General features: G+C 36.4%; 1 protein-coding gene across 1 annotated transcript; it reads right to left on the bottom strand.

Moving 5' to 3' along the window:
* Positions 1-1,555: 1,555 nt before the first annotated feature.
* On the bottom strand, positions 1,556-26,217 carry ano5b (anoctamin 5b). The gene is made up of 20 exons (XM_020938791.2): positions 25,908-26,217; positions 15,244-15,299; positions 13,571-13,678; positions 12,026-12,094; positions 11,328-11,612; positions 10,414-10,533; positions 10,203-10,318; positions 9,926-10,060; positions 9,623-9,728; positions 8,932-8,992; positions 8,306-8,457; positions 7,583-7,657; positions 7,266-7,491; positions 6,859-7,037; positions 6,681-6,778; positions 5,834-5,964; positions 5,046-5,251; positions 3,889-4,073; positions 3,549-3,654; positions 1,556-3,476 (listed from the first exon to the last, which is right to left on the bottom strand). The coding sequence occupies exons 1-20, from the start codon at positions 25,981-25,983 to the stop codon at positions 3,252-3,254; spliced, it is 2,715 nt and encodes a 904-aa protein (XP_020794450.1). The 5' UTR covers positions 25,984-26,217; the 3' UTR covers positions 1,556-3,251.
* Positions 26,218-27,229: the final 1,012 nt, after the last annotated feature.

Raw genomic sequence — 27,229 nt, 5'->3', positions numbered from 1 at the left:
GACAGGACGAAATGACCGGATGATCTGCAAAGTAAAAAAATGCCCTCGGTTCAGCGCGAATCAAACGAGGTGCGTGCCTCCGTCCAGCAGCAGCAGCCCATCTCGTGCGTCGCGTACAGTAGGCATCACAAGCGCACCAAAACCAAAAGCCGTCAAACGAAATGTCGATGTGGTAAAGGCACTGTAAATGAAATGAGAGAAGAAATATATCGACGTAAAGAAAAGGCCAACTTTACAGAGCAGACGGTGGTGTTTGGAGAAGCGTGAATAAATCAAAGAGGGAGTGAGGCGGGCTTGTGTCTCCCGTGGCGCGCGCAGGTTTATCTGACGTCGTGCTCAGCACCGAGGTCAGCTCCGCGTGCCACATCTGGACTGCAACACGGGCCAGCGCAGGCCAGAGCCGCAATATATTTGTCTTAACTCTTAAATGAATAGCGTACTCTTTTTTAAGAACCATGTTAATGTGTTATTAAGAAAAACGTTCAAAAATACTGACTTTCAAAATAGTATCCAATGTTCCTATTTAAGTGAATAGATTTATTTAGAACGCAGTTTCCTATATTTACATTTCGATGAGTATTTTTTAAAATACATAAATACAGCATTATAGGGAGATGCAAAAAGCTAGAGAGGGCGGTGCTATGGAAACCAAATGAACGGGAGTGGATTCCTCCTTCAACATCCAGCTCCTTTCCCCAACTCAGGAATCCATCAATAATTCACGTCTCCCCAGTCTCCATCCCCCTGGCAACCGCATCCTCACACGGGCTGCCTCGTGCTGCTTTTTCTTTCCCTGGAAAATTTAGGATAGAAGCACGTGACTATTTAGATATAGGCTACTTGGCATTATTGTTTGGCAAGGCATTTTTTTTCTTGTTGTCTTCTTCTGTTGTAATAGCAACAACAACAACAACAATAATAATAATAATAATAATAATAATAATAATAATAATAATAATAACAATACTAATAATAATAATAATAATAATAATATTGTACCATAGATTGAAAAACAAACAACAAACAAACAAAAAAAAACTAAAATCTAGAATTTAGCTGTCACTTTTTATTTGTGGGTTCCGTACGCCACCTGGTGGTCATAAAAGGAATAGCAGCGTTGAACGTGAAATCTAAAAAGTTTCTGAGCTGACTATTTTAAACTCATGCTTTCTACAGTCTCAGAAGACAATGGCGTTTAATATTTAATAATGCCACCTAAAAGGGTGATTTGCACTTGCTCTTATATTATTTGATGGAGTTCTGGCTCCAGATTGTGCACATACGAACACCACACACCCTGACTATTCCAAATGAGCAAATCCTCTCATATACCTCACTGAAGTATATTTTTAAATCCAGAGAAGATATTTGGGAATTAATGTTGCCATTTCATGTAGAACCCATATATATAATTAAATAAATGGATAAGTTGTGTAACACTGAGTATGTGTCCCTGTGACAATGTTTTTTATATTCTAATAGATGAAAAAATCACAAGTTTTTAGTTTTTTTTAAAACATACATTTAATTATAATATGTTCACATGTACATTTGGCAGCAGTGAGAATTACTTCTAACAGTACAAACAAAATCTGTGATTTTTTTCATGCTTAACACAAAAGACTACATTGCAATGTAGCAGCTGCAACACATCCTGATAAAGATTTTTATAAATGCACATTTCAAATTTGTCAATACAAAATTATATAAATACAAGTAAACATAGATATTTAAGGCATTGGTTGGAGAATTGCATACAACAGCCCTCTAACATTATGTTTATCATCAGTCATAACCTGAGGTATGAGTGGATCAGACTACTACATATTCTTAATTGGTGATATCCTGAAATATTGGTTTTATTTGCAGCATTAAAACAGTTTCAAATTAGCCTCATACTTGGATAAAAAAAAAAGAAAAAAAGATTAAAAAAAAAAACTGTAGTGCTTACAGTGAAGCCTTTATAACAAGCAGACAGGTGTCTTCACACTGACAGACTGGCTAATGTCAAATCCAGTACAACTACAATGTCATGCTCCAGCAACCACAACAGCCCACAAAGAGCTGTCAGGTATGAGAGCTGTGTTTGAATGAACAACACCTGTATGCCTTCCATCCCTTCTAACTTGGCATCATTAGTTTACACAGTAACCTTAAGTGTACTAACAAAAATATATGATGGACAATTTAAAATAACTCTATAAACAGGTCAATAAATGAATTACAATATTTACATCAACACTTATAGCTAGCTACAAGGTACGACCTGCTCATGTAATAAGCTCTTTTAAACAAAAGTCTAATGTAAACCAAAATAACTAAACTCAACATGATCAGGCTATTGATTGTGTTGATCATAATTGTAAATAGGTTAATGTTAATTTTGACATCTCTGTGGCAGAACATAATAACATTTTGGTAATTACAAATTTTGAGGTACATTAGTTAAACAGGCAGTTTAAATTTGCTGTCTGTATGACAAAAAAGACTTAGACTTTGAAATCTAAATTTAAAGTGTTTAAAACGTTTTATACTACATTCATATATTAAACATAATCATAATATTTGTGTTAGCATGTTACACATCAGGCTTCACAATGATATCACTTTTTTACCACAAGGATCCAGCATATTTGGTTCACACATACATGTACATTTAGCTTCATTTTCAGCAGTTTAGTCCTTCATTTTGTAAGCATTTAAAGCAACTGCATGCAAGGAACAAGGTACAACAACAATCTTAACCTTAACAGTGGGTAAAGGGATATGACAACCGCTGTGGTTCACTTTTTCAGTTTAGCTACATCTTTCCGTTTCCTACTTAGATGTAAAAGTGCATCTCAAAATAATAATAAAAAAGTTGTATTAACAAAAAAAAGTCTATATATTATGAAGTGTCTGTAAAACATACAGTACTGAACTATGATCATTTAGCTTGCAGAAAAAAAAATATCTAAAATCCTTTAATTATCATAATTACTGCAATTAAAATGAGTGACCTCTGTCTGTGCAGAAATAAAATACAGTACAATGTAGAGTCCACTTTTGAGTTGAACTACTGAAATTATTAACTTTTTCTACAATATTCTATCATTTTGAGATGCACCTGTACAGGCCATTCAGCGTTCACAGATATGAAAAGCAACACTAAACACATTATGATATCTTCACATCCTAATATAGGAATATGACAATGGTAGTTAGTTATAGAGAATGCAATAATTTAAATCTAGTATGTTAGTAGATGGAAGCTACAGGCACTCAGACAGTATTTCATGTTTGTCCATAGGCAATGATAATTCCGAGGGAGGCTCTGTGATGAAACTAGCACTGAGCTGGAGTTTGACTCGTTCCACTTCATAGTTATGGAGATACTCTTGGACCAGGTAGCGCTCTCTTTTAATACGGGCTTTCACATCTGATGGGACATCCGGGATCATCCAGGCCACAAAGAACTTAACCACAAAAACAATATGCTGTGGGGACAAAAATATATATCAAATTCATACACAAACATATTTAAATGAAAAAACATGGGTGAAACAAACCTCCATGATGATAATGAAGGCCATTTTGGCCGCCAAAATATGCCAGAACTGCATTGTGTGAGTGTACTCCTTCTGGTGTCCCGGGGGATACCGGTAATCTCGGTATCTGGAAAAACATCAACATTAATAAAATGTTTAGGATAAAATATCTGAACAAATGCAGAGATATAGGACATAGTTAGCTCAGATTTATTTCAATGTATAGATCAGTCATTTATTCTCAAAGTTTTCAGCATCTTTTTCCTTTTAGATATACACATAAAAACGTAAACAAAAATAGCTGTAGGCTAAATATAGATTTTAAATAGTAACTTCTGATCTAGATGAAAACATTTAGTACCTGCAGGTGGTGGAGTTGTCGAACCAGCCGCTGCGCTCTTCTGGCATGTTGGGTTCTGGTATCTCAGAGACTTGATACACAGACAGGCTGTTGTTGATGTAGCCCATCATAGAAGACCTGCCACTGTAAGCGTACAGGTAGACCATCCGAGGAATCATGTCCGATGTGAACGCCATGATGAAGGCCTGGGGAAGAAGAGAATATATTATACATATTTTATTGTTACATTGACTATCTATTGGCATTTAGTTTGAAATTGCACCACAGACTGTATAAATGGACATAGCTAACCCACTAGCCACCGTGCTCTGTAAAGCAAGTGAGCATGGGGATGCTTTCAGCTCCATCGACTTTACATTGAAAAATGTCATCCCTCTCTGTATCTGCTACGGTGAAGCTCATCATTTTGGTCTTAAAATGTTCATATTAAGCTGCTCTAGATTATACTGGTGTATACTGCTGTGCCAAGGATACTGGTTATTTTGTCCGTAAATACATTTCTATTCCTCATATGGAACATGGCTCCTATAACTGCTAGCCTCGTGTGCTTCTTTCGACTGGACCACTTAGTCCACTTCTTTAGACAGTCTATGTAGGGCACACACTCTGTAGTGTCTCCAAGAGGGTAATAGTATAAACAGGTGGTTTGAAAGAATCTGCTAGATATAAATGATTGATAAAATTGATAAAATTTGGTTTCTTTCTATTAATTAATTGATTTCTATCTATTCTATATTCTATCTATTGATTTCATCTATTTCATAGGTGCAACTTATAACTGAAGCTGATCTGAGGAACCATTGACCTGAAGTGTGTTCCATCTTGATTATTGCTAAGTAATTGTAAATATTCGTGCAGACTAAAGAGTATTGATAGACAGAGCAAATTCATTTTCTATGGACTGTTTATAATGTTTACTATATTTTGAACATACATACTAACAGTATGTATTCACTAGAGATCATACCTCACTAGAAATCCTGAATACAGATTGTTGTATAATTGTTAAGCCTTTTTCTTTAATACCCCAATGGTTTTGTGGTGTATATTGATTCATATATTATTCAGAAAAATAAAATTAGCTAGCTAAATATTTAAGCAATCACAGTACAATAACAGGCTGTGAAGAGCGTGAACTAGTGATCATTTCTACTTACATTGGTGACGACTGACAAAATGGCCACTGCGTTAAGTATCTCTTGCCAGGATCCAATGTTTCTAGCTTTTGTAGCAACTGGGCGCCTGAACTGAGTGGTAAATTTCCATGCATCTACTCGGATCTCCAGGATGTTGTTGAAAAGAGCAAGGAGTGGAGCCAAAGGGAAAGACGCCACAAAAAGAGTGATGAATCCAAACTGAATTACTGCAGGGAAAAAAAAAAAGAGTCAGGGTCAATTGTGTGAAGAGATAGTGAACAGTTCAAAGGAGACATATTATGCTTTTTGGATTTTTAGTATTTAATAATAATAATAAAGGTTTACATAAGTTATATATTTTTTTGTTCATTGTAGACTACAATATTGATCTAAAGCAGCTTAGTTATAGACATAGGTCTCTTGACTTCCTGTTCAGAATTGCACAATTGATGGACCCATCCTCTTCACAGTTTGAATTTCATCACAGCAAGCAATGTATTTTTATATTTTTATTGCTGCAAAGTGGCTGTTACATTTTTGAACCCGGAGTAAATTAAAAAATAAAAAATAAATAAATAACAAGTACAGAGAAGTGGGCATAAATAGGGGGTAGGTGAAAACAGCAATTCTCTTAGCACTCAAGCCTCAGATGCAGGACAATACATGGTTATTAGCATCAAAATACAACTTTGATTAACGAAGGAACACTGTTATGACATGGTTTACCAGCTCATGAAAGTCAAATGTACATAATCTTCTTTAAGTAGAGTTAAGTAAAGTGAAGTAAAGAAAAAGTTTTTGATCCTGACCCATCTCCAGATATTCGTAGAACAGACCGAGCTGACTGAAGTTAAGGAGCACATGGTCTTGCTCCCATCGACTGTAGTGTGTCTCTGGGTGGCGCCGTGTCTTACGACTGTTCCACCAGTTTCTTATCACCCTGAAAAACAACAACATAAAACAACAAACTAAACTATTAGGATCTGATACACCACATATTCATTACCTTAGCTTACATCTATTAAATAAGACAAACTAAGCTACTAAACTAAAATTGTAGGGCGAGAGAGCAGCATTTAATGCAGGCATGTGTTTATCTCGCCAGCCAGAACAACATGTTTTGACAAAACTTTATAAAGACAAGTGCATCTGGAGCCATATCATGTCACCTCAAGTTCACAGATCATGATTGGCAGGCGGACTAACCAATCAGAGAGAGGCATGGTCTGGAGAAACAGCACAGATTTTTGCTGATTATTATTATTACATACTAATATATTTTGCTCTGAATGATATGAGGATTTTGGAGATGTCTTTCAAATTAGAGAACGACATAACGTTTTAAAGCTTAAAGTTTTGTTTTATTATGAAAACCTATAAATAACATTATTTTAAAAAAAGAGAGAGAGAGAGTCACATGATACAAATCAGCAATTGTGGTTTGGATGGAGGATTTTCACCCTCAGTTGTCTGGTTCCAATCCCTTATGGATTTGATGACTGCCATCTGGCTTGACCAAAAAAGCTAAAATGCTAAATAATCTAAATGTCATTATTTCTAACCTTTGCCACTTAAAGCTCTGAAGCAGTCTGTATTGGATCACGGCTTTTACAGTAGCTTGAGTCATTTTAATATGAATACTTAAAGGGCACTTACGGCAGAAGAGCCTCCTGAATGTTCCCACACATTTGTTTTCCCGCCATGACGATCACCAGCTGAGTAGTGAGCTCAATGAGGCAGCCTCCAGGGTCACACTGTCACCCACAATACAAGTTTGAATCAACACAAACTACACATAGAATTTAACTGCGTGGACTCTGTCGGAGACACTCACCTCTTCATTTCTCAGTTTGCTGCTTCTGCCGAACATATAAGTGTAGTGTCCAGGGTAGCCCACAAACTTGCCCTTAAAGAAGGCCACATAGAAGCAGGACGAGTAGTAGTTCACAAACTGGAACAGGAACATCTTAGTGGTGAGACGGTTCTCATACTCCAGATGAGTCTTTGGGATTTCTGAAATAGACAAATATATTGAGTTAGTTGAATGGCATCACCACTCTTGTCTATTGAGTTTGTATTTTCTTGAAAGATAATTAGAACAGGTTAATGAGATTTTGTGGGGGCAGATTTCCATCCACAAATTGAATTGATTATTGATTATACAACAAAACTGACAGCATCGTATCCGAATGACTAAGTCCCATATCCTAGTATACGTAAACATTAACAAGTGGTCCTTACCCATATCAGTGATCCACACTGCCACCCTCTCGTACAGGAAGTTGAGGATCATGATGATGACGAAGTTGATGCAGGAGGCGGTGACAGACGTGGCGAGCTGCGGAGTGATAAATCTGCCTACAAACTGGATCTTCCTCATGGGGTCTTTGATGATACTCGCGAAGGCAGCGTACACAGCCAGGCGATAGGCTATGACCCCTATGATACATGCCACTATCAAGGACATCTGTGTACAAATGGAAGATTAGAGGTGTAAGATAAAATGCAAAGATTAAGACGACTATGTATGATAATTGTTGGATGAGTAAATTGCATACCCAGAAAAGAACAGTGGCCCCGGAGAGGCAGAAACGAGCGCACCTTGTGGTGATAGGAAGATATGGCTCCATTTCCTAAAGGCATATATAAACATCATTTCTGGTAAACAAGTATAGACAAAAACAGCAATTTGATAATACACTATTATCAATAGCCCCATAGCCCCATGACCAAAACTGATAATTTAATAATCCTATTACCTGCTCAAAAACATAGCTGGAGTTATGTTTTGTTTCATTCACACATGATTGATTAACCCTTTATTATTAGTGTCTACATCTCCAAAGCATAAAATGCTCAGTTCCATCTTCTGATGCCATGAAGTGGTAGTTTTCCAATTAGTAGCTAACTTCTATCTTTAGTTTAGTAGCCATTGACAATTCCAGTGCAGAAATCATCTTAAGGATTCTAGTGAAGGCATATGAAGTTTAAAAACACAATGGAGCATTTCTTGTATTACCACATGACATCACAAGGTGGAACAGTATTTTCAATTTGAGAGAGGAAGTCTAAATAGGTTTGTGTGTTAAACATGTGTGAATGAAATGAAACACCAGGTATGTTTTTGATGAAATAACATGAATAGGGCAATATAGGTCCTTTAATAAGCACACATATAGGGTTTTGTGGCTATATATATATATATATATATATATATATATATATATATATATATATATATATTGTGTTGTATGTAGTGAATTAATCAGTTATTATTGCACCTGTGTGATTTTGTTGAGTCTGCGTCCAGTGCACTGGATCTCAAACTCGGGCCTGGTCTGAAGTTGCTGCTGCTCCTCCTCGAAGTCCACCAGGTCCCACTCGTACTCCAGACGGGCCTGACGCCTCTTCCAAAACTCCAAGAACAGAGTCACTGCCACAGACAGGCAAAGGTAAATGCAGTGACTACATATGGTTTTGAAAGATTTTGATCATCCTTTATGTTATAAGCAGGGATGTTGTTATTATTCAGGTCACAATATAAATGTAAGTATTATATTTTGAAGTTTATCTCACATTAACTTTACTTTATCACTCAGAAAGTGCTATTTCATAAAGCTACTAATATATGATAGGGATGATAAGATATTGGACAATGTGAACGAAAGTGATTTGTAGATTTCACTGTCTTTTGGTCATCAATATTCGTGAATAATTGTAAAATCATGATGTTTCTCTCATAATTATCATAACACCAACATTTTATATCACAGCATCCTCTCTCATAAGCTACCATTGTTACATCAATTTTGGATAATATGAGCTTTGAAATACTACAGTTTTAAGAAATAATTTACTTATGCCCTCAAAAATGTATTTTTAGGTTATGACACATCATGACACTCACCCCAGATTCCCATAAATATGGCAAAGAATACGGTCCCCTCATTGTCAAACAAGTGTGATTGCTGAAAGAAACAATTCAACAGGAAGTGACACACAGTCTTCAGGATGACACAGTGATGAATAAACAGGACATTTTGCTGATCACACATCTGACACAATTCTACTGCCATTTCATGTGGTATTTATTTTGCACTGTAATATTATGTTATTTTCTCATCCATGTTTCCTCTGCAAAAACAGACCTGGAGTTGTGTTTTGTTTCATTCACACATGTTTAACACACAGACTCTGCATATTTAGATTGTATTTCTCTCGAAATAGAAAACACTCTGTTCCACCTTATAATGTCATGTGGTAATACAGAAAGTCCACCACTGTGTTTTTAAACTTCGTACACCTTCACTAGAATCAGTTGGATCATTTCACCCCTGAAGTTTAAAGCTGTACTGAACAAAAGGTAAAATGTAGCTGTTAATGTGAAAACTACCGCTTCATGACACCACAAGGTGGAACAGAGCATTTTGAGTTTTAGAGATGCCGACAGACTAATAATAAAGAGTTACTCAAGCATGTATAAAATAAAACACAACTCCAGATATGTTATAGATAAAGGAACGTTCTAACATGGCTTAAAGTCAATTTCTTGTAATATAGGACCTTTAATGTTGTAACAGTTTTACAGTACATCTTACCCAAGAAGATAGACATGTTGAGTTGAGCTTCCAGAAAGGACACTTTTTGTCACATAGCGGGCACATAAGGATACTTCCCCCGATATAAGGATCACATATTTCTTTACTACAGCACAAAAAGAAAGTTTTAGTTAGATGTTTAATTAAAGCCCTTTATGGTATATTTTTATGATGTATTCCAAAACACCATAGTGTAGTTTGTCTATATTAGTAATTGCTCAATCAAATGAATCTGCTGTATACACGATAAACAAAAACATAGAAGTCGTATATTATTTCCACATCCACTTGTCCACCACTGACCTTGTTATGTTGTCATCATAACTGAGAAGCCCATAGATAAAACAGATGACTCCCATAACAGCTGCAAAGAACAGCATTTCTGTGTAAAACCCCAGCCATGCAAAGTAGATCCCAATCTTCTCCCCGTAGTATTTCCTGAAAGAGCAAATGTTATTAACAATGTGTTTTTTTGTTGGATTTTAATATTATACAAAACAAAAAAACTAAATAGAAAAAAATGAAATCAAATAAAATAAAACACTCCCAGGCCCCACCCCTCTCTCTATTTGATGCTTACCTGATGAGGTTGAGCGGCTGCTCTTTGTAAAAACTGAGAAACCTGGCCCAGTTTTTGTATAAGTTGTATCGTTCACTCTCACAATCAGGATTTCCGCCTCTTTTCCAGTAACGGCACTATATTCAAAAATACAGAAGCATATTTTTGTGGTTATCCAAGCTGATTAGAAAGTAGAATATTTCTGAAGTTAGTAGTCTTAGTATTGACTTACATCGTGAAGTGGAAAAGCTGCAATGTAGGTGCCATTACTTAACAGTCGTTTGACCCCAACCTTGTCTCTTTCTTTAATTCCCTCTTTATAATATGGACATCGAGACAAGATATAGTACACCTTATGGGAAAAACATGATCAAAAACTAGTTTATTTCCAATACTGTAGTTTTGAGATTGACCTTTTGTTATTGTTACCTAATACTTATTAATTTAAATGTTCTGTCCCTAACCATATCTGCTGAAAACTTTTGTGGTTGTATAATTCAGCAGCACTTATAGGATATGAGGTAGTTTTATTAAAGGTTTCATTAAAGGTGCATTGTGTAAGTTCTGGGAGAGGGCCCTTCAAATGCTTTTCTTCATGAAGATGTTATTGCTTTGTCCACAACCTTTCTATCTTCATGGAGACCAAACCAGACCAAGTTACAGGTCAGATCTGTGGAGAGTCAACCCCGCGCACAGTCAGAATGCCTGTTTTACAAGGTATTTTTAGCTATAAAACCACCTGTAATTGAACAAATGTAAGACAGATGTTTAATGTCATACTGTGGAACATTCTAAGCACAGCAATGACATATACATAGAAACAAGAAGGTGACGGATGCTCAGTGGAAAAGTTACACAATGCATCTTTAATGTGTATATTCTTAGATTGTCTGTCTTTGTGTAGAAGATGAAGAACGTGGTAAATAATAAGGCTGTCTTGTGTTGTTGTTGTTGAAATCCCTTACAAATCGTTAAGGGATTTCTAATATAATTTTTCTGTTCCTAAGTAAATGTTTTCAATAATCAGCTGCACATAGGATATGGCTTGTTTCATGAATTTGCATATTTATACAGTTTATCTAGATTAGGAGATCAAAATATTTATATAAAGTATAAAGTAATATGTTTTGTTCTTGAAACTCTTACAATTCTGTTTCTTGTTGATGGTGGAAAGAAAATGTCTTTGTCTTGGATGAGGAAGAAGTCTTCCTTGTCTTTGTTAAAGGGGCAGGTGAAGTAATCGTTGACTGGGTGCATGATGGTGTCTGGGAGTCGGAAAGGGTGGGATAGCCAATGAAATGCAGCATCATGGCCGTGTGGGATGTCACTCTCTTTGAAGGGAACTTTGATTTTTAAAATCTCTGCGTACTTTGCCAGCACTTCCCAAGGAGCGTGAACCTTTAAGAAGTAGGTTTTTTGGTCCTTTGCCTCCTGAAAAAAGCAAAAAGAAATATCAATGGGCTTCAGAGAGATGAAACGGTTGCTATAGTAGTTAACTCATTAATTCAAAACAAAATATTGTATCCTTTGAATGATTAAGTCCTCAAAAAAGTGTGCCTTTAACAACTGAATCCATAAATGTTATTTTAATGAGAATCCATGGGTTTCAGAATTATGAAAAATGAGAACAGTTCCCATCGTGATTAACAATTTTTTTTAAAAGTATTCAATCTTTTGAATGGGAAAAAAGTTGAAAGCTGAATATTCAGAGAATTTTTTAGGCATAAAAGAAAACACTGTTGCGCTCTAGTGACAGCACATCCCTTTAAGATGTGTGAAGGTTACATGTTGTGAGTGCATGTAAAATCCACTAGATGGCAGAAGAGGCCAGTTGAATTTCTTACAGACTTGTCTTCAGTCTCCAGCTCGAGACCAATTTTTTCAAGATTGGCTTCAAACTCTTTCCTCCTTTCCTGGAAAAAATATACACAACTTGATTATGAGTCCATTAATAAAACACAACATACTCAGGAAAATATTCAATCTGACAAAAGCACATGACGCTGTGATTTTAAGCAGACTTAACTTTATAACTCATACAGTTTTATTTTAAGAACAAAAATGCCAAGGCTCTAGTGAAACAATGAAGTGAATAAATAAAGTAACAGTGCAGCAGAGGTGTGGCAGAGGGCACAGTGGCATAACATCTAAATTTAGAAATACCCACATAAGGAATTAATCCGCCATCATGAACCCAGCATACTTCTTGTGACCACTAGGTACATAAATGTCATCACTAAACCAAGGCAATTGATACAAAATGCAATTTATAGGGCAAAATGGGATGTTTAGGGTGAAAGGTGAATGCAAAACATCCTTGACAACAAAACAATAGGCGTTATCTATGGTTCTATTCCTTAGTAACACATGCATTTCCAAGGATTGAAGAAGTATGTGAAGCCATGGACAATATGTACTATTAATGAAGTTATACTAATTAACTAATTTTAATACTATTTTAATAATAATTTCTCTCACAGTTCTTGCTTTTTTCATATAGTTCATTTGAATCTGTCTTCTCAAATAAACAAAATGCCTAGTTTTCTTTGTTGAGAACAAGTACATGTTTTGACCCTGAAAGTATGAGCAGATGCAGTGGCTCTTGTACCAAATCACCATTCAGATTTAAAACAAACTGAGAGCATTTTCCCATTCTTCCAAAAGTTATAAAGGTATGTATTAATGAGCAAACTGTAATAATCTTTGAGGCATATGTTCACATTTTTCTTTGTCCTGCATGACATTGACTTGTTTTAGCAGTAACAGACCCATGGTGCTTACATGATGATCACTGACAGGTCACGTGAAAAGCACAGATAATCTCTTCATTGTGTTTGAAGTTTGAAATTATGATTAAGAACATTTTATCCTTGACTTAGATTTCTCTTTGTGCTCTCTTTTGAAATGTTCCTACTCACAGTCATGTGTAAGTGTGTTCAGACCAGTGTACACATCTTGTCAAAACTGGGACTTAAATCAGGACTGGGCCAGACTAAAACAGGATCAAAGAAAGACTGCATCAGGACTAAACTAGGCTCAAACTAAACCAGGAAAGAGTCAACAGTCAGAATGTGATATCATGCTCCCAAATGAAGGGCAACGGTCAGTTTTCCCTATTGATTACATTATACTCATAGAAAATATCCAAAAAGTATATTCGCAAACACAATGTGTGGCCAACTCTCATTTATATTAGTGAAAGAGAAAGAGAGCACTATGAGAAAAAACTGTTGTAGCTCCCTGTGTTTGTGGAAAATATTTTAGCTCATTTCCTCTTTTCTCATAGTTCATTCCTGTTGTGGATTAATATTGTGTAATATTGGCCACTGTCTATATACGTCACACAGACAATAGCTGACCAAGTTCTTTTTTTTTTTTTTTTTACCAACCTGTTTCTTCTCTCCATCTTTGTCATCCACGTAAGATAAAACAAAATCGATTCTTCTCACCCCATCCCTGAAGAACACTGTGTCTTTGTCTGAGCGTAGCTTTTCTGTCTGTGGACAGAAATTATAAATATTTAAACAAGGGTGGAAGTAAAAACAATGCATGGTTATACAAACAAGAATTTACTTGACCAAAAGAGTCTGGCAGTTATAAAAATGTATGGGATGAGGACATTACAATATTGTCCCGTTACTAAATTAACCACATCTTTATTGACAAAAGAGTGTTATGTTACAATTATGTGTTTTTTCATATTACAATGTGTTCTTGTGTTATTTCTGATACTTTGCAGTGGCATCCTTATAGGGGTGTTCTACATGCATCTCTGTTGGCGGAATGTTCAGCAGTTACCACAGTGACACAACGCACACATTAGCAAACAAAGACCAAAACATTTTAAGACTCAAAATTCAAGAAAAAGCATAAATGACTTCACATTCAGGAAATATCCTATTTTGTCTTATTTATGTAATTTTAGCATTGATATTGATTAATAGTATCCTTTTTCAATACCAGTTTTAATATGGATATTTTGACCATTCTTGGACATTATGCACTGAACTAGAACTCTACAAGACACTACAGGGATTTTCTATATTATTGCTTATTATTTATATATTGCATAATAAGCCTTATAGAAGTGTCAAATTGATATACAGCTGTATATGATGTCACTGAAAAAGATGGTGGTTTTGTGAACTCCACCCACTTTGTTTATCTGACTCCACCATTCAACTACCAAATATCCTGTGACCCAGTCTGAATTATCCTTTGGAAAATGGTGGTTAAACATTAGCCAGAGCCTGGGCTAAATGCGAACATAATGGATGAAATCTGGTACTAATGAGACTGAAGTGGGCCCTCTTTGTCCTCTCTGATGCAATAACACTTTTAGACTACTTTTATATTAAAGCTTCAGTAATACACAAAATTGACTCTTGTGAGCTTTTAGCCATGTTATGTCATTACCTCATCAAAAACATACCCAGACCCATGTTTTTTTAATTCACCCATGTTTGAGTAATCCTTTATTTCTTTATTATTATCTGCGTACTCAAAATGTTCTGTTCCACCTTGTTATGTCATGTAGTGGTAGTTTTTCATATTTTTTCATGCCATGTAGTGGTAGTAAGTAACATCTATCTTTTACTTTTAGTTCAGTAGAGATTGGTAATTTCAGGGCTGAAATTCAAATGGTTCTAGTGAAGGTGTATGGAGTTTAAAAACACAGTGGAGCACTGCCTGTATTACCACATGACATAACAAAGTGGAACAGAGTGTTTTCTGTTTGAGAGAAGAACTCATCCCTAATTATGCAGGTTTTGTGTGTGAAACATGTGTGAATGAAACAAAACACAACTCCAGGCATGTTTGTGATGAGGAAACCTTATAACATGGAACAGAAAATAGTGTAATATGAGCCCTTTAAATTATACATTGTATTAGATATTTTGTGTTTCCTGTGTAGTTTGCTGAGATTGCGGTTGTCGTCATGTGACATAGTGTTTAAAATGATGAGTCAGCAAAAGGTCAGGGCTTTACTCCTACAAAAGCTTTTAACCGAGCCAAAGCCCACCACTATTCACCTTTTAGTCAGTTATTCTGTAGCACTTACCTCTCCAGGCGGCGTACGCTCAGACATGGAGCTGAGGCCGTTCCCATTGTTAGCATCTATAAAATAAATAAACACAAGAAAATATGTTGTTTATTCTATAATTTGAAGCATGTACTGTATTTTTTCTACCTACGTAAACCAGTACAGGAAATGGAAAACAGCGAATGGTGGGGTGAACGAAGGGGCAGCCTGAGGGAAAATAAAAGCTGCTTTACCAAGTAAGCCAATGTATCTCAAACCTGTTTGGTCGTTTTTTGCAGTCTGTAACTTAGGCCTGTCAAATTTTTAAGCACGAGATATAGACAGCACAGAGATATACTACGACAATATTGAAACTACTTTATGCCACTGATACCATAACACTAATGCAAGAAGATCCTTGAAAACCATTTTAAATACATAGACAGTATCATTCAGAAGGTCTAATCTGCAACAAATAAACAGCAGAATGAACCAATCATTAGCCACAGATGTTTTCAACTTTTTAAAGCTCAAATGATATTATTACTATTACAACAAAAATACCCCAGATCTCATACACGATACATTTAGAGCCAAACAATATACAGTTAGTTTTATATATTGAACGATAAGTCAATATTGCATTTATTGTGACAGGCCTACAGTAACTTAAAGAATTTTCTCTGTGAATCAACTGGAAAACTTATTAATAACACACAGGGCTAAATATCGGCATTTCAGTGTCCAACTCAACACTATCATTAGTTGTGCTTTGAAAGAAGGAACCTAAAATCTTCTACCAATTAGCCAGCACCCATAGGCAATTTAACAGGCTGTGTAGCTCTTTATGAGAGACACAGCATGCATCACATCTGCTAACACACAGTGAATTGAAGATTGAAGTGGAGCTACTGAGTCGTCTTTCAGTGTTTTTTCTCTGGGTCTTTACTCAAAATTATCCACCATGATCCACTGTCAAAAAACTAAAGCCTTTTGTTTGTACATTTTAACAACTTCCAAATTTAGCTGCAAAACTTAACAGCAAAAACGACTGACATATAATTTAGTGTCCTTGTTTAAGAAATTATTCAAGTTTTTTTATTTTCTTTTTGATAAGCACTTTTAGCTTTTGAGATTATCATTTTGTATACACACTAAAATCTCAATATTGCCATGCAGCACCTAAAGTCATACTACTTGTGCTTGTAGAAAGACAGGAAACAGACAGAGTGGAATCAATGCAGCATGTCCAAGCTAAATACAAAAATGTGTCTTTTGAGCTAATCACTTCACCAGCTGAGCCCCCATAGTTTGTCTTTCAAAGACTTTTAGTATATTCAAGCAGCCTTCAGTTGGTTTAGATCTACTGGGGTAAACAAAGTACCATGTTGTGTGGTAAGCGTGAGAAAAAGACCACGGTATAGAGGCCTTTTGCCCCTGGTTTTGGCACTGAAGACATGAGCATAGGCTGTGACTTTTAACTAAATGGTCGGGCTCATAGTCAGCCTCGAGTTAAAGAAAGACAAAATTGAGGTTACTTCCAGTTCTACAGAAAGACAAGATGACAAGATATACAGAAACAGAGAAAACATTTGACAAACATTTCTTGACAGCTGAAAAACCTTGTTGTAACTGAATATAATTGGCCTGTTTAATGTGTTTCTATTTAATAATTTCTAGAAACTTGTACGTGTTTCCCTACTTGATCATGTGTTGAAAGCACAGGCACTCTTCAGTTCAGTTCAGTTTTGCAGAGAATGTATGGTATGCAATGTAATAATCAGGTTTGTAAAGATACTGTCCCTTTAAGAGTAATTACCAGAGCACTACTGCTACAGCCACATGGTTTTAGGACCAAATCCAACTTGGGACAGATCTCAGTATTGGTAACTGGATCTGAGAGAGAAATAAAGCCCTTAGTACAGTAATGACAGACGACATTCCTTTATTTCCCAGAATGCCGAGCTCTGCCAAAGGGAATGTGCACCGCTATGCTCCTCTTTTATTCGTGAATAGTGGGTGAGTAGCACTTCCTGTGGGGGAGGCTGCGATCTGCTGCAGACGGGAGTGAAGGAGAAAAAGGGGTGGAGCCTAGAGTTGGAGTCTGAGGCTGATCTTTAAGACAGAGGTTAAAAAAAAATATATATATAGAAACAATTAGGATGGTAAGATGAGTAGTTACCAAAGATAGATCTATCATAATATGAATGGTTGTAATTAGCAAATTGCAATGTCTGTTATTTGTATTCACATTCACAGGACAGAAATGAACCTTTTCTCAATAGCTTTAGAATGATCTTGAGCTGTATTAGAACTAGTATAAGACCACATATACCTGAATGACTGAAGATCACATGGTAATATAAAAGAAAATATTATTTAATATTGAAAATGGCTCTCTAATAAAGAGGATTTTGTATTATCATCATTGTATTTGAGTATTGAGTTTATTCCTTACTATGGGAGTTGAGTTTTAAATTTTAGTATTGTGACAACACTGATGGGTAATGTAGGATCTCTGTTAACATAAATATTCCCATGTCTCAGGGTTTTAGCCCATTGTTTAGATCACTAGAAACATATTTAAATGCATGTTTCATTTTGCAGTTTGTATTTCTGTCAAAATTATTCAAAGTGAGGACTGTGAAGTTAATATTTTCAAATTGAATTGCATCTGAAAATTTTCATATTTTTCCGAAACTGTTCAGCCATAAAAGCAATGTTACTTTTCCATTTGCAGAGAGATGACTAAGTACAGGGCTAGTACAGAAAGTACAGTTATTACTCTCTTACAACAGATTAAAACATGCGGTACAGTGTTCATTACAGAACCATTAAACAAACGACAGCTTAAAAATATTATCACTATTACATTTTGAGATTTGGAAATGTAGACAGACTAATAATAAAGGGTTACTTATACATGTGTGAATGAAACAACACCCAAGTCTGGGTATGTTTTTGATGAGGTAACCACATTCTAATATGGCTTAAAGATCGTGCAATATAAGACCTTTAAATGATTGTTATGGTAAAGTCCTGATTCATGGCCTTCATTTGCACAAGTCTGCCTTCTAAGCCTTCTTCTGTTTGCACTGGGACTACAGCACCTCTAATTACGCAGTACATTTGACAGACAGCTGTATTAACCAGTCAGTGAGCAGCTCTGGAGTGTGTGTGCTATGCTTGAACAGTCACTTGAGAGGAATTTGAATGTGCTGTATCAGGGCTGTAGAATCCTTGGGGAGAAATTTCTGTGTTATTTTTCCATTGGGATCGTGGGAAGAGATAGTCATTACAAAGCTGCCTGTGCGTCGCCCCTCTGCAGTTTTGCCTCGTCCTATTTTGACTTGCAGCATGTGTAAATAGTTGGTTATCACAGCGAGGGTTGAGCAAACAACAGCAAAAGGGCCCACAGAGAATGGTACTCCAAAAGAGAGAGAGAGAGGGAGAGAGATAGAGAAAAACAGAGATGTGGTGTTGCTAACTACTGTACTCTTCACTAGATCTTAAACTACGATAACTATGATAACTTCTGACATGAATAGACCTGAGCTATTATCATTAAAGGGACTGTTATTCTATTCTCTGATCTATGTATATGTCATCAAAACATACTTGGAGTTGTATTTTGTTTCATTCACACATATTTAACACCCAAACTATGCATACTTAGGGAGTTCTTCTCACAAACTGAAAACACTCTGTTCTAACTTGTGGTGTCATGTGATAATGGAAGTGCTCCAGGCCATATACCTTCACTAGAATCATTTGGACACTTTCAGCCCTGGAATTGACCATTTCTGCTAAATTAAAGGTAAAAGTTAGAGAATTTTGAGCTTTGGAGATGTAGACAGGTATGTCGTTAAGGAAGTAACAACATTATAAGATGACCTCAAGCACACACAAATCAGTTTTGTGTAATTTATTAATTTTGGGGGGGTTTGTTATGTTCTGATTTTGCTGCAGTTTATGGGCCCTTAAAAACATAACTTCTAAAGTACCCTGTGTGAGCCCATTAAATAAAATCACTAGATCATTGACCAGTGTCACATATGCTTCTGTGCAAATTAATCCAGCTCATTTAACTTTAAGAGCTTATTTTAAACGCATTTTACGGCCACTAACCAATAATTTCTACAGCACTGTCAACAATTTATTGAACATTATAGGCACAGTGAAACAAAACAAAAATGGTAGTTAAATTCACTTGTGCACCATTTCCACCACCTGGGACCAATGACCTGACTGACCATCCATACCTAATGATGGCTCTTCACTGTCACACATGCACACAAGCACACGAGTGTAGCCAACTATACAGTATCGATTAAAGTGTAGTTGAAAAACATTTGTTCATCTTTTTGTTTTGACCCGTTCTGGGGGGTCAGTGTTTATAGTCTGTACATTTTATTTGCACTTCTGAGAATTTTTTATTTTTATTTTTTTGGCAATATGATCAGATTTGAGCTGTAGAAAGTTTAATTAATAGCTTGTGTTTCATCCTGCTGTTTATGTTCATACTGTGGCTTAAGAACAGGTTTTGTAGTTCAGCTCTTGTGTCAGTGATATAAAGTAGTTTCATTTAGCATCATTTATGGTCTACATTTACTTCACTGCTCCAAATATTTCATACTGAGAACCACTTTGGTCATAGTGGTGGAAACAGTGGCTATTTTAGTCAATCCATTTAGACCAACTTGAGATCAGAATCCTGTAAGGATTGTAGACAATATAGCAACATTTAAAGCTTTAAAGGTCTTATATTAAGCAAAAAAAAAAATTAACAGCTAACATTTATCTTTTATTAAGTAGCGATTGGCAACTCCAGGGCTGAAATGATCCAAATGATTCTAGTGAAGGTGTACAGAATTTAAAAACTTCCTGTGTTACTGCATGCATGACATCACAATGTGGAATAGAGTTTTTTTTTTTTTTTTTTTTTTTTTTCAGTTTTTCAGAACTCAGCCTAAATATGCAGAAATTGTGTGTTAAACATGTGTAAATGAAACTAAACACAACTCCAGGTTGTTTTGAACGAGGAAACAACATTATAACATGGATCAGAAAATAGCGTAATGTGGACCTTTTAACTAACAATTACAAGTGAACACATACATGAGTGACCCTACACTCAGTGCAGTTTAATAGGCCTAGCTAACAAACAGAAACTGTAAACAAGTAGGAGTGTTAGTTTCAGAGTAATTTCAGTGTAGTTAGCTCCTCCCTGGAGGCAGATATCAGGCAGTGTCCACCAGGATTCTGACCAGAACTGAAGAACAAAAACTGAATTTCTCCTTTGCCATGTATTCTACCTAGATGACTGAGGGATTTTACACACAATTACAAGTGAAAATGCTGTTATAGTCAGCTGATAATACAGTACGAAAGTGTTCAGCCTTTACTGAGCCTTTCTCCTTTAAATAAATCTGTCCAATGAATGTTTGTGATCTTACTCCATATGGCAGAGAGATTAGGTTTGACCTAATGTACAGTTGTGTTGAGTTTAAGCGATGCACAAAATCTCCTAGGACGTGAAATATTCTATCTGAATGGACTTGTTCTTCAAAGTGTCTGAAAGAAAGTGTGCTTGTCCAGTATCAATACAATTAAATGAAACCTTCGATAAGTCTAGAGCTGCTGTTTATGGCTATTGATTATGTGTCTACATCCTGCACATCTCTCAAGGTCCAGGCATTGTGGTTTTAAGCTGCTACAGTGTCAGCCCTTCACAGTAGAAAAGCTTCTCAGTTCTTTTATGCATCATGTTCTCCAGCTAAACATGTGCTGCCAATGTGCACTGATAATAACTTAATTTAGAAACTACAAAATATAAAGACAACTGGGAGAGCTGTCCCTATTCTAAGGCAACAGTGTGAGAGATTTCCATTACTAATAGCTACCTGCTCAGCTGCTGCCCATGGTGACCAAACATTACAGCTAACTGCTTAGCTCAATAGTCCAACTGTATGATGAAACCACAAAAAACTTGTGTTTGTTTTGTGTCAAATAGTTGTATAACTTTGTTTCCAATTACGGCTGCAAGATGAATTGCAACTGAATCGAACTCACTGTTTGAATAGTTGCAATCATCGTTTAGTCTGTGGCAAACAACAAATATCTTGTCTTATTATCTAAAAAATTGCTCCCTCTGTACTTTAGACCTCTACAAATATGTTCTGAAATTGTATTTGTTATGCAGTTTTTAAAAGTTAAAAGGTCCTATATTACTCTTGTGAGCTTATGCCATTCTAAAATGTTGTTTTCTAATCCAAAACATAAAGTTGTGTTTTGTTTAATTCACATGTTTGAGTTAACGTTTATTGTGAGCCTTTATTATTATTAGTCTACCTGTACAAATCTCAAAATTCTCTGTGAAGTCAAGAGGCGGTAGTTTTCAAGTTATCAGATACCTTTTGTTCAGTAGAGATTGACTATAACACATCTGAAATAATCCAAATTATTCTAGTGAAGGTGTGTGGAGTTTAAAAACACAGTGGAGCACTTCCTGTATTACCAAATGACATCACAAGGTGGAACAGGGTGTTTTCCATTTGAGAGAAGAACTCATTCTAAATATGTATTGTGCTAAACATGTGTGAATGAAACGAAACACAACTCCAGGTATGTTTTTGATGAGGTAACAACATCATAACAGATATAATGAGAAAATAGTGTAATTCGGGCCCATTAGAAGTTAATGCCACTAGATTAGTTTAATACAACTATTTTAAAACATATATTGCAAATCTAATCATATTTGTAATGTTTTTCAAAAAAGTCACAATCAGATGTTTTGCCAAAATCGTTCAGCCCTATTTTCAATTAGTTTACTTTCACATAAATATCTCACAGCCACATGTTTTTATACAGTAATAAGCCGCAGCGATGTGGTTAACTCTGTGATACATGTATAATTGAACAGCAGCACACATGGCTCACATATTATGGTGAAACACGTGTAACATGGCTCATGCGTAAGAGCCACACAGATCACACCTCCAACATAAATATAGATCAGAGCTTCATTTGGTAAAAGCCAGACTCCAGAGATACAGTCACAGGAGGTGCAGGAGGCAGACTGGGACACACATCTGAGTGTCATTAGATCAACCGGAAAGCACAAATATAGAGCACAGAAATTTGTACAGGGTCAGTAGAATGTTAGGTCAGATTAAATTAGTGTAAAGTCAACAAATTAAAGATCAATTTAAGAAAAGACAGATAGAATGGAGGCTAGTGAGAATCAAGGAAAAGGCTAGGACGTATTGACAAAAATGTATATCTCATCTTTTTAGATTATCCTGATCTTTTAGCTATCTCTAAAAATATGCTAAAAATGTAAACAAACTAAATTTCCTTCACTAAAGCTTTGCTCTGCACTAGTCAGTACTAGAATGATCGATGGTTTCTGATTAGAATGAGTAAGCACTAGGGCTAACGTAGCAGTGTTATGGAGACCTATCGCTGTAATCTGCTTAGCCTTCTTCAGCACATGTAGTGCGACTGTCTGCACATTTTTCACATGTATTTCCCATCTCTATCTTATCAAGGATAATGTTTTCATGAAAAGTTGTTTTTGAGTTGAACTTGAAGTGCGCAGTAGGGTGTGTTTCTCCTGTTCATTTGCAGCAGAGCAGTTGCTTTGAGCTGCGTCAATGTGAGACAAAACAAACTGGCTTTAGAGAGTTTATGAGTGTCTCCTTCAGCTTTTCCCTCCCTAACATAGAGCTAACTACAGACAAGCATCTCATGACTGCTTCTTTGTTTCACTTAAAACATCTCTGTAAATACCATATTGAATCAGCATGTAAATACTTCCTAGAATGAAAAAACATTATGCAAAGTTATTCATGTGTTCCATGAGAGTTTTTCTGCATCATAACAGTGCAACCACAACATCCTGAACATGTTTGTTGCCAATCCTCTGCTGTTGCTTCTATCTGGCTTCCTGTACAACAAATGTACAGTTTGCAGTGACCTCGAATACAGATATTTAATCTCAAACATACAGTGTTTATAATGGGACAATGTGACAGTTTCCTTCCCTGTCATCTGGACATGCGCTGCTAAAGAGGAAACAGTTGTGATAATTCAAGGAAAAAAAAAAAAAAATACTTACACTTTTGACACCCTAACATGATATACTGAAAAAAGGAAATTATGAAATGTGTATGTACAAACACTGGCAGAACTTAGAACTAAGAATAAAATCTTTGAGAATGTAAACCTCTGCCAAGGCACTGGTCTTAACTGCCAGTGGTGCAGATAAAGAGCCCAGATGAGTCTCGGGCTCTTTCAAGGGTAAATGCTTTTCCCATCTAATCACAAAACATATGCATGCATCGTTTGTCCATTCTAAAAATGTAAACAAATATAAGTTCCTTTATAGAAGCGTTGCTTTGCTGTAGACAGTATCCGAATGATCTACAAACAAATCTGACTTCAGAATTTACTCTGGTTTACAAATTAGCATGTGAAAGCAATAGGGGTGATGTTTTTATTATGGAGACCTATGACTGTAATCTGTTTAGCTTTCTTCAGGACATGTAGTGCTGCAGTCTGCTGGGTGAGGCTGTATGACCAGTGGTCAAGTAACACATCAATAAAACATTTAATAGCTTGCAATGTGAGAGTGTTTCTCTTCTTTTCTAACCCTGGGCCCTGTTTTGAAACTGATTGTACAATTGATTTAAATATTTATTTAAACATTTATTTTAGTACATGCTGAGGGAAAATCTCTCTAGCCTGTGGATCCTAGTATCACGCCTCTATCAAAGCACTAATGGCGTCATGTGATGATGTGTCTCCATAGAAACCCATTGGCCCAGGGTCAAGCCAGTGAGAGATGACTTCACAGTCTGCGGAAACTGAAGAGATATTGCCTTAAATGGATAGAGCCTTATTAAATTACCTCTGACGATATCAAGCCACAGTACCAAGAGCTGTCTATCAACACAAGGCACTACTACACACTATTGCAGTCCATCTATGGAGTTACATCTGCATATGGACAGCGCAGGCTGTCCATAAATCAGTGTTTGAGCAGCTGGGAACAATACTTGGCCCTAATATAATGAGGTGAGGAAAGACCTTTTCCTCAAGTGTCAATGCTTCCTCCTCTTTGTACTGAAGCCACAGGGCAGAGCAGATAAGAGCCTGATGAAGCCGTAGGCACACTGCACAGTCTGTTAGCCTAGCAACAAATGACTATTAACAGGGCATGTGGCCATGTGCTGAATTAAACTGTATTTTTATGCAATGTCTGAGATAAATAAGTGACAAATAGCAGTCTTATGATCATGATTATTATGTTTACATAGGCCTACAATAACTAATGTTTCATTTAAATCCAAAAATACAATAAACTTAAATGTTTTTCATAATAACAAATAGGCATTTATAAAGACAGAGTCCCATTTCAAGTGATCTAACAAAAAAAGAGGACATCTATGACAACAAAACAAGTGCCTGGTTCAATTACATAATACAAGTCTGTGAAACTGTCCCTAATGAATCCACTCTCCCACTCGGGCACAGGTACAGATCACCAAGCTTCACTTCAACAACATTAGCACAATCCACTGTGTTAGCAGACCTGTGGGAGGCTTAATGCACCATCACAACAAATGGAGGAGGAAAATGTGATGTCTATTTGTCTTCATTCAGACTGAGGTCCCTCCAGAGAATCTATAAAAACAAACAATAACTGCGGGACAAGGCCGAGGTTGTAGTGGGCTCCTCCAAAGGTTATGGACTTAAATGAAATTAGACAGATGATAGTCCAGATGACATTAATAAAGCCTGGCAGTATGGAATGTCCTCAAGAATGGCTATTTACTGTAGAGATGAAAGACGTATACTAAATATTTCAGTTGTAGTTTCCCAGTTCTATTATTATCACCACTACTAATAGTTCTATATAATGTTACTACTTCTATAGAGTCAATCATGTTTGGCTCAGTCCTGGTATAGTCCTGATCTAATCCTGGTTCAGTCCTGGTTTAGCCCTGCTTCAGTCCTGTTTATCTTCAGGAAATCCTTCAGTAAATCTATGTAAAGTATGTAAAACAAGTTTCTATAGACTACCCATACAAACAGTTAAATACAAAAGACAATTTATTCACTGCAGTTATATGATAGGCTACGTATAATGTTTCTAAATGTGTTTTCAGTTTTGCTTTGGATGTGGATATATTCAATCCTCTGTGTGACCTCTGTGACTTCCTCCATAGCATTATCTTGAAAATAAATTCAGTTAACTAAAGTATAACTAAATATGGCTTTGGTTTAGTATGTACACAAAAATATGAAAAGAAATACTGTTCACCAGAGTTCTTTATTTAAATCTGACCAATTAACCTAAATATCAGGTTAGGACCGTCCCAAACTGTAATCCTCCCTCCATTACGTCACCACGCAGCCTCAGAGCCATAGACACATGGACTTATAAAAATGGCAATTAATTAGCCACATAAGATTTGTACTGGATTGGTGTGTTAGTTCAAATGGTGAAGTCTTATTTATTATAAAAGACGTGAATTCAGGACAGTCCTCAGATAAGATACAGTAGACATAACATAACAGAGTCAGCTTTGTTACAACGAGACGAGATGGTGAGACAAATCAATGAAAATGTGCCCACTGGGGTATGATTCTCGCCTAAATGCCAAACGTCAATACATATCTATTGGTTGTCATACCTGTCGCCTGTGAATCTGTGGTTCCTTGTAGCTCGATCAAAGTTTCATCCTTGGTCTTTCCCGTTATTCGCCTCATAGCGGTGAGCAGCCCGAGCACGCCTCTTTTCTTCTACCTTTACTGCTTGGAAAACAGCGCGCGGATGGCAGTGCGGATGTGGCTCGCGCTCGGAGTACAGGCCAGTCCAGGATGTGGTTCCGGCTGTTGGTTCATGGGTCCAGATATGTGGTATTCATAATGGGATATGATATATTTACATTAGCAACGATCCACACAGGAGCCCCAGTGCCCCAGTGCTGCTGCCACTCTAGACCACACGTAAAGGGGAGGGGCGCTCTGGAGCTTTTTGTGTCGGCTAAATGTAATGCACAGAACGTTTTCCACTATACAAATTGTTGAATGTTGGCCAAATAAATGACGGAAAGTAATGAAAATAAGTGGAGCAGATGCTTACTTTGGCAGATTAAATAAATGGTTGCCTAATATTTTGTGCTGTGGTCTGTGTAGTTGTCACAAGCAAGCACGGTAGACAAATTCTTGTATTTATCCTGGAGGAGACACTGTTTGGATGATGACATCTTGTGGCCATTTTGCGCTACGACACCCTTAAAAAAAAATTTTTTTTTAAATTAAAAAAATCCACAATCTGATTATAAAATGACCTCTGAACCTTTAAGATTATGTAAATGACATGCAAACCGCACAAACCGATGTAACTATCCAGTTGGATCAGGATCAGAAAAAAACCCAGACATTTACATGTCATATTAATAGTCCTATGGTAAATACTCACATTTTTATATAGTGCTCTTCCACCTTCAACAAACTCTCTTCTGCTGAAGGAGCTCTTATAACTTCAACCACTGACAGAAATATGGGGCCCTGGGGCAAGAAACCTCACTTGGACCAGCCTCTTATATAAATTAAAAGGAAGAAGGTCCAATTCTAGGCCCCTAAGACCCTGGGGCCCTGGACAATAGCTCCCTTTGTCCCCCCTGTCGATTTTCCTGACTCCCAACAATGTAATAATATAATCACATTTTGAGTGCTTACTTAACAACAGCCACTGTTGTGGGCCTTTCATGTCAAACTCAGAAGAGGTGAAGCACTCAGTATGTTCATTTCTCAGTAAGTTAATGGTAGATTAACTTAAGTAATACATTATGATTTATCTGATTAACGTCTAAATGTGAATCATTTCACGATATTCTAACAAAAAATAAACAATAATTCTGAATTTCCAAAGTACAAGTATTAGTTAAGAAGGATCGACTGCAACTAAAAATTTGGATTTTTACTTTTTCCTGAACACATAAAATGAAAC

The sequence above is a fragment of the Boleophthalmus pectinirostris genome, unplaced genomic scaffold (genome assembly GCF_026225935.1).
Source record: "Boleophthalmus pectinirostris isolate CB_2022bp ecotype Guang Dong unplaced genomic scaffold, ASM2622593v1 HiC_scaffold_19, whole genome shotgun sequence".
NCBI lineage: Eukaryota > Metazoa > Chordata > Actinopteri > Gobiiformes > Gobiidae > Boleophthalmus > Boleophthalmus pectinirostris.
This window is presented reverse-complemented; position numbering and strand designations above follow the sequence as displayed.